The sequence below is a fragment of the Petromyzon marinus genome, chromosome 11 (assembly GCF_048934315.1).
Source record: "Petromyzon marinus isolate PM22_M1 ecotype Great Lakes invasive population chromosome 11, UKy_Petmar_22M1.pri1.0, whole genome shotgun sequence".
Lineage (NCBI taxonomy): Eukaryota > Metazoa > Chordata > Hyperoartia > Petromyzontiformes > Petromyzontidae > Petromyzon > Petromyzon marinus.
The window spans coordinates 11,952,105-11,969,384 of NC_133677.1; the positions used below are offsets into that span (position 1 = coordinate 11,952,105).

At 46.4% G+C, this 17,280-nt stretch overlaps 1 protein-coding gene across 3 annotated transcripts in view; it reads left to right on the top strand.

Moving 5' to 3' along the window:
• The window catches only part of LOC116941211 (rho-related BTB domain-containing protein 2-like), a 102,611-nt gene that overhangs the window by 34,364 nt on the left and 50,967 nt on the right, over positions 1-17,280 (top strand). For all 3 annotated transcript variants that reach the window (XM_032952019.2, XM_032952020.2, XM_076066375.1), the window contains one exon: positions 13,820-14,012. In XM_032952019.2, the coding sequence (XP_032807910.2) occupies positions 13,820-14,012 (193 nt within the window). The remainder of the gene's footprint in view (positions 1-13,819; positions 14,013-17,280) is intronic.

Here is a 17,280-nt window from a genome sequence, read left to right on the forward strand (position 1 = left end):
CGGTAGCGCGCTGCGATTACTGCAACAGCATCCTATACGGCACCTCAACCAAAGCATGAAATAAACTCCAGTACATCCAGAACTCTGCTGCCCGTCTGCTGACTCACACCCGCACCGGTGACCACATTAGCCCTGTCCTCCAGAACCTCCATTGGCTCCCGGTCCCACAACGAATTCAATTCAAAATCCTCCTCCTCCTCACACATAAAGCCCTTCGTAACCAGGCCCCTTCCTACCTCACTGACCTGCTCCACCGCCACAACCCATCCCGTAGCCTTCGCTCATCTGACGCCAACCTCCTGACTCCACCTCTCAGGACCAAGCGTCGAACCTGGGGCGACAGAGCCGTCTCTATAGCTGCCCCCTCAATTTTGGAACTCTCTCCCAAAACAAATCCGTGACTGCACCGACCTTCCAGCGTTCAAATCATTGACTCAAACTCACCTTTTTAAAATTGCTTTTAATGTTTAGCTAAGTTTGATGTTTTTTTTAGTGTTTTTACCATTTGATGTTGTTTTCGCTGCTTTTATGATTTTATGTAAAGTGTCTTTGAGTATTCAGAAAAGCGCTCACAAATAAAATGTATTATTATTACAAGCCCAGAGAGCCGGGTTCAATTCCTGTTCACGGCCAACACCAGTGACGATTATCTGAACCGGTTCTGGGCCTCCCCTAGGTCGACCCAGCCTCAAATGAGTACCTGGTGCGGTGTGCAAACATCGCCACTGTATGTATTTCGAACTTCTTTCGCACCGTACGTAGCAAACCATGCTTATCGGAGGCGGTCGGGCGTGGTGCTGGCCACCCACCCCCTCGTGTAGTGTTAGGGGTCGTCCATAAATGACGTCACGCACCTGGGGGGGGGGGCGGTCAGACATTTGTGACGATGTGTGACGAGGGGGGGGGGTTGAGAAATGTGACGTCACATCAAAATGCGCAACTTTAAATGAATATAGGCAACAGGTTCTACTTAAATTTTGATTTAAAGCTTTCGTGACTGCAGTAATTCATATTCTTAGTTTTTTCGGTAAAGTCACGTTGAAGAGAAACAACAAAATAACAAAATATATATAAAAACAATAAAAAAATCTCACGACGTTTCGACCATAACTCAAACGGTCATCATCAGGTGTGTCGGTTTGAGTTATGGTCGAAACGTCGTGAGAATTTTTTATTGTTTTTATATATATTTTGTTATTTTGTTGTTTCTCTTCAACGTGACTTTACCGAAAAAACTAAGAATATAGGTTCTACTTAATTAGACTTTTTAATAAATGTTTTCTCCTACAACATCAGAGTGCAGCGGCACATTAAATACGCACTACAATGACATGTTTTTTTTTGGGGGGGGGGGCAGAGCTTTGTGACGTCATATTTGAGGGGGGTGTGGGGGTCTGACTTTTTGTGACGCCGTGTGACGAGGCGAGGCGAGGCGGGGGGGGGGTCAATTATCGCCCAAAATCGCGTGACGTCATTTATGGACGGCCCCTTACGGATACACGGGGGATCTTTGTCTCTCTGTGTGTACGAATGAGTCGGTGGTAGCGTGCGTCCTCGAGCGGAGTTTGGCCTGTTAATGTTGTGCGGGTCTCGTCTGCCACGTGCATTGCCCAAACCGGGCGTTGTTCATGAATGTCGTTGATTGGTCTGCGACCGCTTCCCGACTCAGTGATCGTCTCGGGACGGTGAAGCCTTCGACCTGGCGCAAACCGCGAGGTGCACCGCATTTGGGAGGAGCGCTAGAAAGAATCAATGACGGACGTACAATTGAGATAACGAAGTATGTCTGCGTGGAAAACATGGGGAAGAAATTGTGTTACCTTCGTCATAAAATGCGATGCAGTGGCATGCTAGATCGCTATCACGTTTGAGAAGGGAAACATCGCGTTTGGCCGATTCGAAGATCGCACACAGCGGTGTTTAAAAGCGGAAAACCTGCACAGGGACCGAAACTGTGGAGCGTACAGTGAGCGCACAGACAAACATAGAAATATGTAGACACCCCGAGAGATGCAGAGATGCACAGATGTACAAAGGGATGCATTAAAGGCAAGACACCACATTGCACTGACAACCCGCGGGACTTCTTCGACGGAACAAGAACATTAGGACCGTGTAGGCTCCCCCTACTTTTTGTCCCTTAGGGGGCCGTCCATAAATGACGTCACGCGATTTTGGACGATTTTTGACCCCCCCCTCCCCCTTCGTCACACGGCGTCACAAAAAGTCCCACCCCCCCCCCTGAAATATGACGTCATAAAACTCTGCCCCCCCCCAAAAAAAATATATAAAACATGCTTTAAACTATTGTCATTGTAGTGCGTATTTATTGTGGCGCATACACTCTGATGTTGTAAGAGAAAACATTTATTAAAAAGTGTATTTAATTAAGTAGAATGTGTTGTCTATATTTATTTAAAGTTGCGAATTTTGATTTCTCAACCCCCCCCCCCCTCGTCACACATCGTCACAAATGTCTGACCCCCCCCCCACCACCTAGGTGCGTGACGTCATTTATGGACGGCCCCCGATCCATTATTTTTCCCTCCCTATATAATAATAACTGACGCCCTCCCGCTCCTCGTAGTCCCCACGAGTGTGGGGCAGTGAGCCCAATTCCCCCCCCCCCGTCTATAGACCCAGGAGTATTGAGGCCGGACTAAGGCCTGCGGGGTTGTTGTACCCCCCTTGGAGCGGTCTGTGCCTCCTCTACTTACGAACGAGTTACGTTCCAGATGTCTGTTCGTTAGTCGATGTGTTCGTAAGTCAAACTTTACTCGATTCCAAACGTGTTGCACGGCATGTACACTAAACACGGGAAATGGCTTTCAAAGTTGTATAATGTCCTGTAGACGTAGATGCCACTGGTTCTTCACGTTCTGCAGATGTAGATGCCACTGCTTCTTCACGTTCTGCAGATGTAAATGCCACCACCGCCATCTATTGCGCGGCAGTTGAACTTACGACAGACAATTGGACATACAGATACATTTGTTCGTATCTCTGAAAGTTCGTAAGTAGAGGAGTCCCTGTATCATGTTATTGAACTCAGGAGGCTTTCTCAGTCATCAAAGGAATAATTTGCAGTATTGTGCCTGCCGAATATATTGTGTGCACATCTCAATTGTTCTATTAGATGAGTTCAATAGACTGTGTTGGTTGACTGGGTTGGTGATGGGGGTGGGGGAGGTAGGGGATGAGGGATGACCTTGTCCGGGAATCGAACTCATAACAAAGTGCATTCACCACGGCTTCACCGATCCATCCCAGACGTTCATAACGTTGGTGTTGAAAAGAGATAATGACTATTAATGGGTTAAGTCAACATTGTATGTTTTGTATATAACATGAAGGGGTTATGTACAATGTAGCCAATGACTAAGTGGCAAAGTATCACAGCTTAAGCACAAGCACTCGTCTCAGTTAGTGACCCTGTACCACTCGCGAATAATCCACATTGACACGATGGGGGCCAGTTCATCCATGGGACAAGGGCAGCTCCCTACCTGCACAGCGCTGTGTTTATCGACCTCAGTGGGATGAAAAACGGAGTTGACCCTTGACTAGGATTTGAAAGTGGAACCTTCTGCTGCGTAGGTGTTCGCGGTTGCACACAGCGCTACGATACCCAGCTTCACCGAGTTCGATTCCTGCTCATGGCCAACACCAGTGACAATTATCTGAATCGGTTCTAGGCCTTCCCTAGGTTGCCTCAGCCTAAAATGAGTACCTGGTGCGATGTGTAAACATCGCCACTGGGGAGACAAGGGTGGCAGGCCGTGGTGCTGGCCACCCACCGTCGCGTGTGCCGTGCCGGTCTTCATAGGTGCTAATCGCTGACAGCACTTGCCCCAAAATTTTGTTAAGGCTATACGGGAAATATTTGTCTTTGCTGTGTCGCTCGCTAATGTGTTTTCCGCGTCGTACCGTGTCTTTTTTTTGGCACGATGTCCAACACATCGCTCCGAGTCCTTGGAGCATCAATCTGGAACTGAACTTGATTTGGAAATTGACAATTTAGTTCCTGAAAAAAATTCCAGTACATCGAGCAAAACGTCAGACATGCTGAACAACACGCGGTCCTAACCAAGAACACATCAGAGACCTTAACCTTCTACATTTTTCTCGTACAGTTTTTATCTGTAATCCATCCCTCCAGCCTTCTTAGTTAAGTTTTCCAGCCATTTATCGTAGTTAATTTGCAGTGGTTGTATCGACAATGGCATCAGCGAATCTGCGATGGTTCGTAGCATTGGCGAGGCTATTCACAGCGACATTACGCTAAATATATTTTTCAACAACTGGAATGCAAATATAAGTGCATGAGCATCAATCGAGATCGAATTTATTATTTTCACAGATTTAATAACACGCAATAGCTGGTTAAACATTTGCACCCATTGCGAGTGTCACCCGTATTGACCACTCATGCGTTCTTGTCGGGACATCACTGAAGGTCGCGTGGGTCAACAGAGGGTGACGGGAACAAAAAAAACGTGACGCCAATGGTGTCACATTTGTGGCGGACGTCACAAAGATTAGAATTCATGTGTGTGGACATATTAGGCTTGCAATTAGACTCCTCCAAGCGCGGTGTACCGTACTCGTGGCAATTACGACTCGTTAGGATGCCATACTTGCGTTGAGTTACAGTGGTGACAACATTAAAAACTCTGAACAAGCACCCGCATCTAACGAGCTCGTGTTTATAGTTTCATCGTTTTATTTATTAGGTATAGCCCTGTGAGCCATTCGGCTCTTGAATCGGGTGCAACCGCAACAAACAAAAAAACAAAAACATGAACAAGAAAAACATCTTAAAGTGACTTTGCGCATGTGCAAACAGAAAATCCAGGAAAAAACATCAAAATATTCCTGAAATAGCACCGTACACCAACGCTGTGTGCAAAAATCGCAGTGGGATGCAAGTCAACAACAACAACAACAAGAAAACTTAGATTAAGGCCATCAGTCTAACTCCGTACTACAATAAACAAAAACATGGCCAAACCAAAAAACTTTTAGAAATCACCAAAATAAAGCCATAAATGCAATGTAACAGTGATCACAGGAACTGTGACCGAATTTTTAACAATAAACTACATAAACAACATGTAACACCAAACCCTAGAGCCACAGCTGGCTGCATGAGTCACTCCACAAACAACAGGAGCATCAGTCGGAGTATCACATTGTTCAATGGGGGCACTCGGCGATGGTTTGCGTCCGCCACAGAGAAGGCCACGTTTGGTGGATTGTGAATACATCATCATCATGTAACAGTCCTCCGTAGGGGTCGTCCATAAATGACGTCACGCGATTTTGGAAGATTTTTGACCCCCTCCCCGTCGTCACACGGCAGCGTCACAAAAAGTCTGCCCCCCCCCCCCCCCCCCAAAATAAAACATGCTTAAAATCGCTTTAAACTATTGTCATTGTAGTGCGTATTTAATGCGGCGCTGCACTCTGATGTTGTAGGAGAAAACATTTATTAAAAAGTCTATTTAATTAAATAGAACGTAACTCATTGGTTTTTTCGGTAAAGTCACGTATGTAGAAATACAATAAAGTTATATTAAAACAAAAAACAATCATCATCTGATGAAGATCGCTTGCGTTGTGATCGAAACGTCGTGATTGTTTTTTTGTTTTAATATAATTTTATTGTATTTCTACATACGTGACTTTACCGAAAAAAACAATGAGTCATTTTATGCAGTCACGAAAGCTTTAATACTTTATTAAATAGAACGTGTTGTCTATATTTATTTAAAGTTGCGCATTTTGATGTGACGTCACATTTCTCAACCCCCCCCTCCCTTGTCACACATCGTCACAAATGTCTGACCCCCCCCCCCAGGTGCGTGACGTCATTTATGGACGGCCCCATAATGCATACCTGTCAACCCCTTATCAGTGCCTACCTTGTTACAGACCAATTCAAACCTCATTTGTCATCCCGAGCCCTTATAAATCGACGTTCATCTTACAAAACCCCATCACAAGGGAGAAACAATTTCCCTGTACAAGAATACGGGTAAGCCGTATCGGATGAAAGCTATGATGATGACCCCCCTACAACATGAGCATGCCCCTACTCACAAAATGAGCATCCCCTACCCTCTATACCCACTGACGTCAATCCCTGCAACGAGTTGGCCGAGAGTAGGCGAGCGGTGGTGCCGTGGTTAGCACGCTGTGCTTCAAACCTGCTGTCCCGGGTTCAATTCCCGTTCTCACGGCCAACACCGGTGACGATTATCTGAACCGGTCCTGGACCTCCCCTAGGTCGACTCAGCCTCAAATGAGTACCTGGTGCAGTGTGTAGTAAACATCGTCACTGGGGAGACAAAGACGGCCGGGCGTGGTGTTGGCCACCCACCCCTTCGTGTGCCATGCCAGCTTTCATAGGTGCCCGCTAACGGCACTTGCACCCAACAGTCTGTTAAGGCTATATGGGAGATGTTTGTCTTTGTGGCTGGAGATGAGGGGAGGGAATGGGAGAGAAGACCGTGGGAATAGGAGTGGATGTCGGAGGAGGGACGATAGGAGAGAGCTGTGGATGAAGGAGGGAGCTGTGTGTGGAATACAAGTACTGGAACCGCTACAATCGTGTGCACGAGACACTCAATATTGCAGAGCTATGAGATGGCACCGGGCTTGCGGTACAGCAAGTTGGATGCTGACCTATATCTTTAGATCTTTGACGAGCGTGTCCGGGTGATGTTCTGGGTTCTCCAGTTTTCTCTCGCATCCACAAATACTTGTACACCCATTTGTACGTTCATTGGCCGTGCGCCTCCAGCTCTTAAACCCCTTTTCTGGAAAAGCGTATTCAAGGAAACATTACACGGCTAACATACACGGGTCAGCAAGCGCGACGCACACTTAACACAGCGTGCAGTCGACTTTAATTCAGCACGTTGCGTTTGTTCTCGGGAAGTATTTAATTAGCGACGGTCATGGCAGCGATTGCGTCAGGCACTCGGCAGGGGTAGCAGCAGCCTCCTAGGCCGGCGTGAGACCCACGGGGCTCGTCTAGTGGCTGTGCCTGTGATGGGTGCGTCACGGCCTGCAGGGCTGGGACGCCGAGTCGTTGTTTTGGGTAACCCAAGATTTGGGAGACCCTTCAATGAATGTAGTTTGTTTTGAGTGGGGTAAGTCTCTCGTGGCAACATAACTCAGGTCTCAGCACGTTATATGATATTACAGACCAATTCAGACCTCATTGGTCACCCTGTGCCCCTTATACATCTGAACGTGCATCCTACAAAGTAATCTACAAAGTCCCATCACAAGGGATAAGCACAAACAAATAGACAAATTTTTTGTTATTTTTTGCCCGTTTTGAAATGGCTGTATACAGTGTTGTATTTGCGGGTATAAAAATGTAAAAAACCCACGAAATTATGTTAATTGATGTAATTATGTGCATAAATTATGCTAATTAGGGAGATAATCGTATTAGTTTATGCGAATGTATGCGATTATGCCAATGTACGTAGTTATGATAATTAGGCTCAACCTCGTTGTCGAGGGTAGTATCAATCGGGATCGTAGAAATAATTGTATGAAGTTATGCAGGTGTGCTGTAAGTATGCTAGATTAAACTTTGCTTCGTTGTCTAGGTTTGTATTATCGATCGGTATAATACAATTATTCTCGCTTTAACATTTACTTATGATGTATTAGTGTGTTATGTCAGGTCTCCAAATTCAAATCTCACCGCAGGATACAGTTCTTATAATTAAGATTATTATGCATGAACTCAGGAAAGAAACACTCAAACACTTCTGTGTTAAGCAATTTTAATTCTAAACAAAACCTTTACACTCTAATTTGCGAATTCCTATGCTTGAAATTGTCAACACAGTACTCCAGGAGATGTTCCCCTCATTGATCCATACATTTAACCCTCACTGATCACGCTTGTTAACTGGGTAAGAGAACAATTGATTACTTCCTCAGAGTAACACGAGCATATAGGGCGAGAGGAAAAGTCATAAAAAAAATGTATGCCACGACATTCATACGAAAGGCAATAAAAGCAAATTATTATACCCCAAAGGCAAAAGTATACGTCAATAGATTCATCGGCAAGATTATATAATTAACGAAATGTCTTGGAATAAGGGTATGCGACGGGGTGCGTGCTCTCCCACGGGAGATTCTTATCTTTGGCAAAGCTTTAATTAATTCGTGGACAAGATTACATGATAAAGAAGCAGGTTTAACACGATATTCTCTCTGTGAGCGTGTAGATTCGTGACAAAGGTTTCAAAAGTTTAGTTTGTATCGATGAATCTATTGGTAATTTATGCGATTGGAAGTAAAATCACATACAACAAAATAAGAAAAAAATTAATGTACTTTATAAACGACGTATTCTTATCACTCGATGAGCCGCGATGCCTTCACGGCCAGCTGATGGTTCATGCACTTTTATAATTAGTCTTAATATTGTGTGGGTGCGTTGGATTGTCTCTTTGGTAAATTCTTGTGTGAGCAGACGCCGGGAGCGTCGTGGGTTTGTGAGGGTGGGGGAGGGTATACGAACGACGGCTGGTTCCCACTATCACTCGGCGTCTGACGCTGGCTGCCGGTTCTCTCCGCCGCTGGATGATGAGCTGCGTCGGTACGATGCCCGTCCTGGAGATGCTCGGTCGCTCGTCCGCTGGCAGCTGACACCCTTGCTTGTCTTGGTTCCCAGCCGGTGCTGGTCGGTGCGCGTGTGGGTCGAACCCACGGCGCGCTCGCTGGCGCCGACACTCTTGCTCACGGGCGGCTGGTCAGGCTCTTTCCCCTGCTGGATGAGCCGAGTCGGCACAACGCTTGTCCGCTGGCAGCTGACACCCTTGCTTGGTGATGCTGGTGGCACTGCTGGGCACTCTCTTGCTCCGTCTCTCTCTCTGGTTGATTGCTTGACGCTGAGAATAACTTTTCAGCGATACTCTGTCGGTCCATGCCGAACTCAGCACAGAGCATCACCTCGCCCCTCCTCTCTGCGATGCACCACACGCATTGTTGATCTCGAGGCCATGCCCCGGGGCTGGCTTGCTCTCCTCTTCTGAGCTGCTGTGTGTCTTCTTGTCGAGCTGATGGTCGCCGTCTTCTGCCGCTGGTAGCTGGGATTTTGTCGAGCTGAATTGTGTGTGTCGTGTTGCTGTTTATATCCAAAATATCTCCCCTCTGCGCGTCTCTTGCGAGAGGAAAAAAAAACAGATGCTTACTCCGTCATGCTCTCTCATAAAGGACCGGAATTCCTTTGATCTCGCTCTGTGTTGTGGGGGGGCTGTACGTGTGTCCGTGTGTGTGTCTGTCATTTATCAAGCCATCTGTGTCTCTCCCTGTGATCACAGTCGTTTCCCTCGCTCTGGGTGTTACATTCCTTGCTATCCCGTGCTGCGGGAAGACAAAGACGGTTGGGAGGCTCTTTTCCTATGGAACACAGTTTATCTTGGTTGTGTAAGTTTGACCTCTTTCGCCTCATCTCTTCTGGACAACCTTCGGTTAAATACTGCACAAATATTATTTGGTTTATGTTTCTTAAGATTTGTGATTTAACATTGTCATCAGCACGTATTTTTTTTGGGTTTATTAATTTCGTCCCCCCGTCTGTATCCGAGGATCCGTGCTGTTATACTTGAGTTATTATTTGTCACGTAAACGGCAAGATGTAATATAATTTAAGGTGAATAAAGTTAGTATTAATATTATGTGTGAGAAGTAATAACCCGCTATGTAGATTGTAGTCTGTTTTTTTATCGTAGTGAGTGTGTGGATTCTCTATGATGTCGATTCATTTGTTGCTAAGTTCTGAACTTTAACCGTTGTATTAATGGGGAAAATTATTTTAGAATTCGCCTGTGAGTGGCGCCGGATTGTCTGTGAGCTCAAAGAGGGGTCTTTGAAGTACTCATTGGAATTCCCCTCGAGTCTCATTAGTAATTCCCCCCCCCCCCCACTTTGCCTTTGTTTCGGGTTTTATTACTTTTTATGGCCTCTCTCCGTCTCTGTTGTGTGTGAGGGGAGGGTGCTGTGAGGGGTGGGGGCTGTGAGGGGTGGGGGCTGTGAGGGGTGGGGGCTGTGAGGGGTGTGGGCTGTGAGGGGTGGGGGCTGTGAGGGGGGGGAGGCTGTGAGGGGTGGGGGCTGTGAGGGGTGGGGGCTGTGAGGGGTGGGGGCTGTGAGGGGAGGCTGCTGTGAGGGGTGGGGGTTGTGAGGGGTGGGGGCTGTGAGGGGTGTGGGCTGTGAGGGGTGGGGGCTGTGAGGGGTGTGGGCTGTGAGGGGTGGGGGTTGTGAGGGGAGGGGGCTGTGAGGGGTGGGGGCTGTGAGGGGTGTGGGCTGTGAGGGGTGGGGGCTGTGAGGGGTGGGGGTTGTGAGGGGTGGGGGCTGTGAGGGGAGGGTGCTGTGAGTGGTGGGGGCTGTGAGGGGTGGGGGCTGTGAGGGGTGGGGGCTGTGAGGGGAGGGTGCTGTGAGTGGTGGGGGCTGTGAGGGGTGGGGGCTGTGAGGGGTGGGGGTTGTGAGGGGTGGGGGCTGTGAGGGGTGGGGGTTGTGAGGGGTGGGGGCTGTGAGGGGTGGGGGCTGTGAGGGGAGGGGGCTGTGAGGGGTGGGGGTTGTGAGGGGTGGGGGCTGTGAGGGGTGGGGGTTGTGAGGGGTGGGGGCTGTGAGGGGTGGGGGCTGTGAGGGGAGGGGGCTGTGAGGGGTGGGGGCTGTGAGGGGTGGGGGTTGTTCACCTCACCCCCTCTGGCCTGCAAGCGACACCACGAGCAAAAAAAAAATTGGCAACGCATTCTTAATATCAATTTTGGAAAAAGGCCTATATACACAACAGCCGTATGGCCCTGAAAGCTCAATTTCCCTGTATAAGAATGCGGGGTAAACTGTATGGGTTGACAGCTATGGGTATGTGCCAACTTGCCCACGAGTCAATGTCAGTCGTACGTTTCGTATTGCTGTTTAAAATGTACAAACACCGACCATTCCAGTGCACGGTACACGAGCCTGGTGCAAAATAAATCCTATTAGACAATACTAATCCGTCTTCTTTGGTTCTTTCGGTAAAGTCACGTATAATAATCCGATGGGTAAACAATACATTTAGCTGAACGATAATGAGTGAAGAATTCAACAATTTGCGTGGGCAAGCATGGCAACTGGATAGGTTGGTAAGGAAAAACAGCACCACCTCAGCTCGCTGGAAAGATTTTTTATATATATTTTAAATATCTGCCAAGTTCACTTCTAGTTGTAGCACATGACATAAAAAAAAGATTGGCCTTGTATCAGTTCAAAATAGATGTAGGGGCACACGTCTATCATACAGCGACTTGGAATTACTGTTGTTGGCAGATATGGAACTGGACCGATGATGTGTTTGAGATGCTCAGCAGCTGGGAAATTACGTGCTTCTTATATAGTCTGTACAGCAAGTAGGTTGGTGGAATTAAACATTTTTGCCGTTTCCCAAAATGTTATCCTGATGGGTGCCATGAAGAATCCATTCAGATCTCTTGCAGAGCAGTACCACCCCTTTGTGTTCGTGAAAGCAGATACCACAGAGCTAGCTCTGAGATCCCTTCAAGAGACCTCTGTTTGTTACACTTGGGGCAGCAATTTCCCAGTGGTCATGCCAGATGAGATTAATGTTCGTCGCATGACAGTCAAATCTATTTTTTTTTTACCAAGAAGTAGAATTTAGCCATATTAATTGCAGAACCAAATTGAATGTGATGATATTGTTGGTTCTTTCGGTAAAGTCACATAGATAGAAAATAAAATAAAAAGATAATAAAATTTAACAAAATACAATTTTAAAATAAAAATAATAAATGGAAAATAAAGCAAAAAACCCCACACGGGTTTTTTGCTTTTATTATTTTAAATTTATGATACATTTAATAAATTATTATTTTAATGTAATTATCTTTTATTTGAGTAAATTTTCTATCTACATGACTTTACCGAAAGAACCAAGAATATTAAAGTTTGAAGTAAAAATTAAATGTGATGATGTATTGTGTGCACTCATTGGTTCACTGGCGCTGAGACCATGAACTTGTTAAACTTGAGAATGCGGTTTAACCAAAGGTGGCTGTCCTGATTCAGACCGAGGATCTCCACGGCACAAGCTCAGCGCTCTGACCTCTGAGCCACCCATGCGCGTGGCGCGCATGGCACGCACAGCGTTGCATGCGACACATTGTGATTAATGCCCATGAGCATCCGTGAACCCCTTTTGTCTTTTTATCTCAGTCTGTCATGGTTTATTTACACACGCAAGCAACAGCCCTACACGCGGAAGCCTATCAGCTGGAGCAGATGGTCTGTCGCTATAATACGGGGTTGCCTCTCTGCCATATCCGCTGGTTTTAGGCATTTAGATGACATCCAAAAATTCGTATGACTCGTGAAATTGTAAATTACACTAGTAATTTTATTTTTTTGTATGTTTATAATTGTGTCGCTAATTTTGCGATATCACATTTACTTGCAATGCTGTCAACGTATGAATGCAGAGAAATGCCAATTCCCATAACTCGGGAATTGGAGGATGACAGCACAGCCCGATTTCAATATCTGTTTACTCAATAAGCCTGCCTTAACACAACCACAGAACAGTTGATTACAGCGGGTTTACTGAAAGTATGTACAGTATTAACAGATGTGTGTGTATATTCTTGTTATTTTACCCTTAATGGCAGGTCACATCACATGAAGTGTAAAGCCAGTCTTTGATGGCCAGACTTTCACCTGGCTGCACCTGAGATTGCTGAGAACTAGGATTAATCTGTGGTCACAATTTTATATTTTTACTCAAGTATCAGTGATGCTGGCTCAGTATTGTGACCCGCATTCAATTCGGGGATATTTAGCCACAACAAGCACCAGAGTTATTGATTTGCAGGAATTGAAGTCACTGGTTTAGAAGTGAAGGATGCAACCACCCCGAGGAGATAGCGTGTTGTGTGTTCTGTTATAAAATGTAAATAAATTAGTTATTGTCGTTGTTGTTGTATGTATGTGTGTATGTATGTTGAAGTTCTTTTGCATTGTACGTAGCCAACCGTGCTAATCGGAGGCGTGGGGAGAACAATTTGCAGGGAATCTTTCAATGTTGGAAAAGTTGGACCGTGACGTTTGCACATAAAATTGCCCACTCTTGCGAATGACGTCACGGGATCTTGAACACCCACTGTGTATTTCTGCTTTTAAAACACTCCTAGAAATATCCCGGGCGGAAATGTTAGCAATATTCTTTGAAGGAAAAATGTAGGTTAATGAGTTTACAAGAATATATTTGGCGCGCACACCAAACTTGATAACTTTCAATATTTGACAGTGATCTGGACCACAGAAATATGTAATTTTCATCCAAATGGAGATGAGTGCCACCCCACTGCTAATGTGGCAGTGAGACACTTTTCACTTCAAACAGCGCACTAGGAATTAACGATAATGCTGGCAAGCACCACGAAGCCGGGGTCACACATTACAGATCAACAATTATTCGTGGGCAAAGTGGCATTGTTCGACAATCCTGAAAAAAGGGCACTGGGCACATTCTCAAAGGCTCGACGAAGGAAACTCTGGAGGGAGAGGATGCTGGTCAAAGAAGCCAAGAGACAGAAAACGGAAACTGCTGCATGACAAACTTGAAGGGAGGGGGTGCGATTGTACGGTGAGACGGAAGAAAGCCCAAGATCTGGCATACGATCGAGGGAGCTTGAGCCAAAGACCTACCAGTTGGCTGTGGAATAAAGGTGACGTTCAAAGTCATCCACATTGCTGTTGTTCGTTTTGCTGCGTCGGTTTGTTGCAGAGGACCCCCCATGATGGACTACGAACGTCCCAACGTTGAGACCATCAAGTGCGTGCTGGTGGGGGACAACGCCGTGGGCAAGACGCGTCTCATCTGCGCGCGCGCCTGCAACGCGACGCTCACGCAGTACCAGCTGCTGGCCACGCACGTGCCCACCGTCTGGGCCATCGACCACTACCGCGTGTGCCAAGAGGTGAGCCGTCGCCCCACGCGGACAGCGCTCACTCGATGGAGGAATCGCTCGCCCGAAATGTTCGTCACGCTCCCTTCACCAGAACCTCCGATTAGCACGGTCGGCTACACACAAAGATCCCCCGTGTAGCCTTAACAGACTGTTGGGGCAAGTGCTATTTGCGAGCACCTGTGAAGGCCTGCACGGCACACGAGGGGGTGGGTGGCCAGCACCACGCCAGGCCACCTTTGTCTCCCCAGTGGCGATGTTTGCACTTACACATCGCACCAGGTATTCATTTGAGGCTGAGTCAACCTAGGGGAGGCCCAGGACCGGTTCAGATAATCGTTACCGGTGTTGGCCGTGAGCGGGAATCGAACTCGGGTCGTCGGGTTCATGATGCCGCACGCTAACCGTTACACTACCGCTCCTCACAAACATACACATTCGTACATCATCAACCTTGGTCAATCCACTGCCGGATGAAGGCCTTCCCAAGCCGCTGCCATCTCTCACGATCCTGAGATCAAAAACTCCACCAAACACCTGCTCCTAAGCTAATATCACCGCTCAACGTCCGTGGCGGAGACTCTTGAATGCGTTACGTTCCATCACCGCCACTCCTTCATTAGCCTTTCCCAGCCGCCATCATCAAATGTTCATTTATACATTCCCCTGCTGCTCGGTGAGGCCTTCATCCGGCATTGGATTAATTATAAATTCAATGATGAAGATAATAATATTCTTCTGTGACAAGATACTGTCAGTGATGTGGTGAGTTATATTGTCGCTGTACACTTGTGGACCACTGCCACTATAGATCCTGGATTAATTAATGATTAAAAAATTAACATTTTGCTGTGTGCTTGTGGTGATGTTAATGTGCCTCTACGCTCAACCAAGTATCGGGTTGTCAATGCACTTCATAATGGTAAGTTAGCATATTGTACAGAAGCTTTGCATGGGTTTAGAGGTGGTTGGATTGCGTATTTTATTAAACTAAGCTCCGAGTAGAAGTGAACTCACGTTGACCACCAGGAGGAGCTAATGATGATTATAGTCCAGGTTTCACCAATTTACGCGGGTTCAAGTTTGTGCAATTTCGTGTACAGTCTGTTCTGTATTTCGAAAAGTTTTTAGTTTAGCCATATTTGTTTGTTGTAGTACAGAGTTAGACTGATAACTTTAATCTAAATTGTCTCATGGTTGTTATTGTTTGACTTGCATCCCACTGGCATTTTTGCACACAGCGTTGATAGACTTTTTTTAGAAGACTTTGCTGTTTTTTCCTGGATTTTTCTGTTTGGGCGTAGTCACTTTAAGATGTTCTTTGTTCATTTTTTGGTTTGTACGCGGTTGCACCCGATTCAAGAGCCGAATGGCTCACAGGGCTATACCAAATAAATGAAACTGAAATAAATGAAACTGAAAACTGTAACGCGGTACTAGTTGCGTTCCTGAAGAACGCCGCGTTGTGGAAAAATATCGTTATAATAAATAATATATAATAGAGGACAAAGCACAGTCCGCTATAACACGTGAGATGCGTACGCAGGCTGAACAAAGACTGAGGCGCGTGGGTAGCACCTAGAAGCATCCAGCAGCATCCCGCCTTGTGTGATGCTGCGCCGAGACAGTCGCACGACCGCCTATTCTTACTCGCGCGACGCAGTTCTGTGAACTCAATCGCGTTACATCCAATTCGCGTTATGAAAACACGCCTTGTAAGAGAGCAGACTGTATACGCGGCCAACTTACTTCTCCCCACAATTCGCTAAATAAGCAGTTTGAATTCACTCACTTGCGGCTATTTGTTCGGACGTGGGACAACATTTCGTGTGTGCTGTACTCGCTACTCGGTAGGCCGCTCTCACGCGCGGTTTCATTTTGAAAGGCCCTTTTTATGTAACGCATCTAACACATGAAGCGAGGGGAACACCTGAAACGTCCTTTATGACCAACCTGGGCAAACCAGCCAAGAGGTATTGGCCAAAAATCCCCCCATGACCGATACTGCCTGGAGAGCCCGTCATCCAGCAGTGGATTGGCAAAGCAGCGCAGGTGATTTAATTATTAGCCAATTACTTTTTCGCATGAGAAAATGTGTCTGGGTGGTGCTAAGCAGCAGGGAGCTGGCTTGCAATTGGAACGTTGCAGGTTCAAATCTCCGGTTGAGGGTTAACGCAATGTGTCGTCTGGTTGGAGTTGATAAATGGGAACTAGGCAGTGGTCGTACTATGGAATGATACCATGGGAATGTGGAATTTCACACTCCTGGCTTTTATGGTAGCCGTAATGTAAGTAGGTAAGCACTACCCAATTCTCATTTGAGCAGGGTGCCATGGTGACCTTTGAACTTAATCTGACACCGGTTGTTATGTCCCATTATGAACCTTGCCTTTGTAATCCATTCAAGGAGATCCTGGGGATTCTCACTGAGTCTTTGGACTCTTCTTCAAGACGGTCATGCTTGGGTTTCTCCCCCCTCCCCCCAGCCAATTCCTTCGTGAGTGGCATTTCAGTGCTTGGCAGCAGACTGGAGTACCCCCAGAAGCCAAGTATACGAGGGTAGAGCTGTAAACGTGTACAGTGTTAGCTCGTTATTTACGATGCTGGATACGTTCCGGAGATGCTCGTGAGTAGCACATTTGATCACTTTATCTAAGTGTTCTTCACTCATTTTCCGAGGGGGGGGGAGCACTTTCGCCGTTAAGACATCATCAGTGTGAGGGCCGCCACACATTTGAAACCATTGGGGTTGGATGATGGGGGTGTCTTCATATTTGTGTATTGTCAGGGGCCGCACGAAAGGCCACCAGAGGCCGGTAGTGGCCCGCAGGGCTTACAATGCAGAACGCTGGTTTATCTCATCACTGTCTTTCGTCACATTCTCTCTCATCACTTTCTCTCTTGTCACTTTCTCTCTCATCACTTTCTCTCTCATCACTTTATCTCTCGTCACATTATCTCTCGTCACTTTATCTCTCGTCACTTTATCTCTCATCACTTTATCTCTCATCACTTTATCTCTCATCACTTTATCTCTCGTCACTTTATCTCTCATCACATTCTCTCTTGTCACTTTATCTCTCATCACTTTCTCTCTCATCACTTTATCTCTCATCACTTTATCTCTCGTCGCTTTATCTCTCGTCGCTTTATCTCTCATTACTTTATCTCTCATCACCTTCTCTCTGGTCACTTTCTCTCTTGTCACTTTATCTCTCATCACTTTCTCTCTCATCACTTTATCTCTCATCACTTTATCTCTCGTCGCTTTATCTCTCGT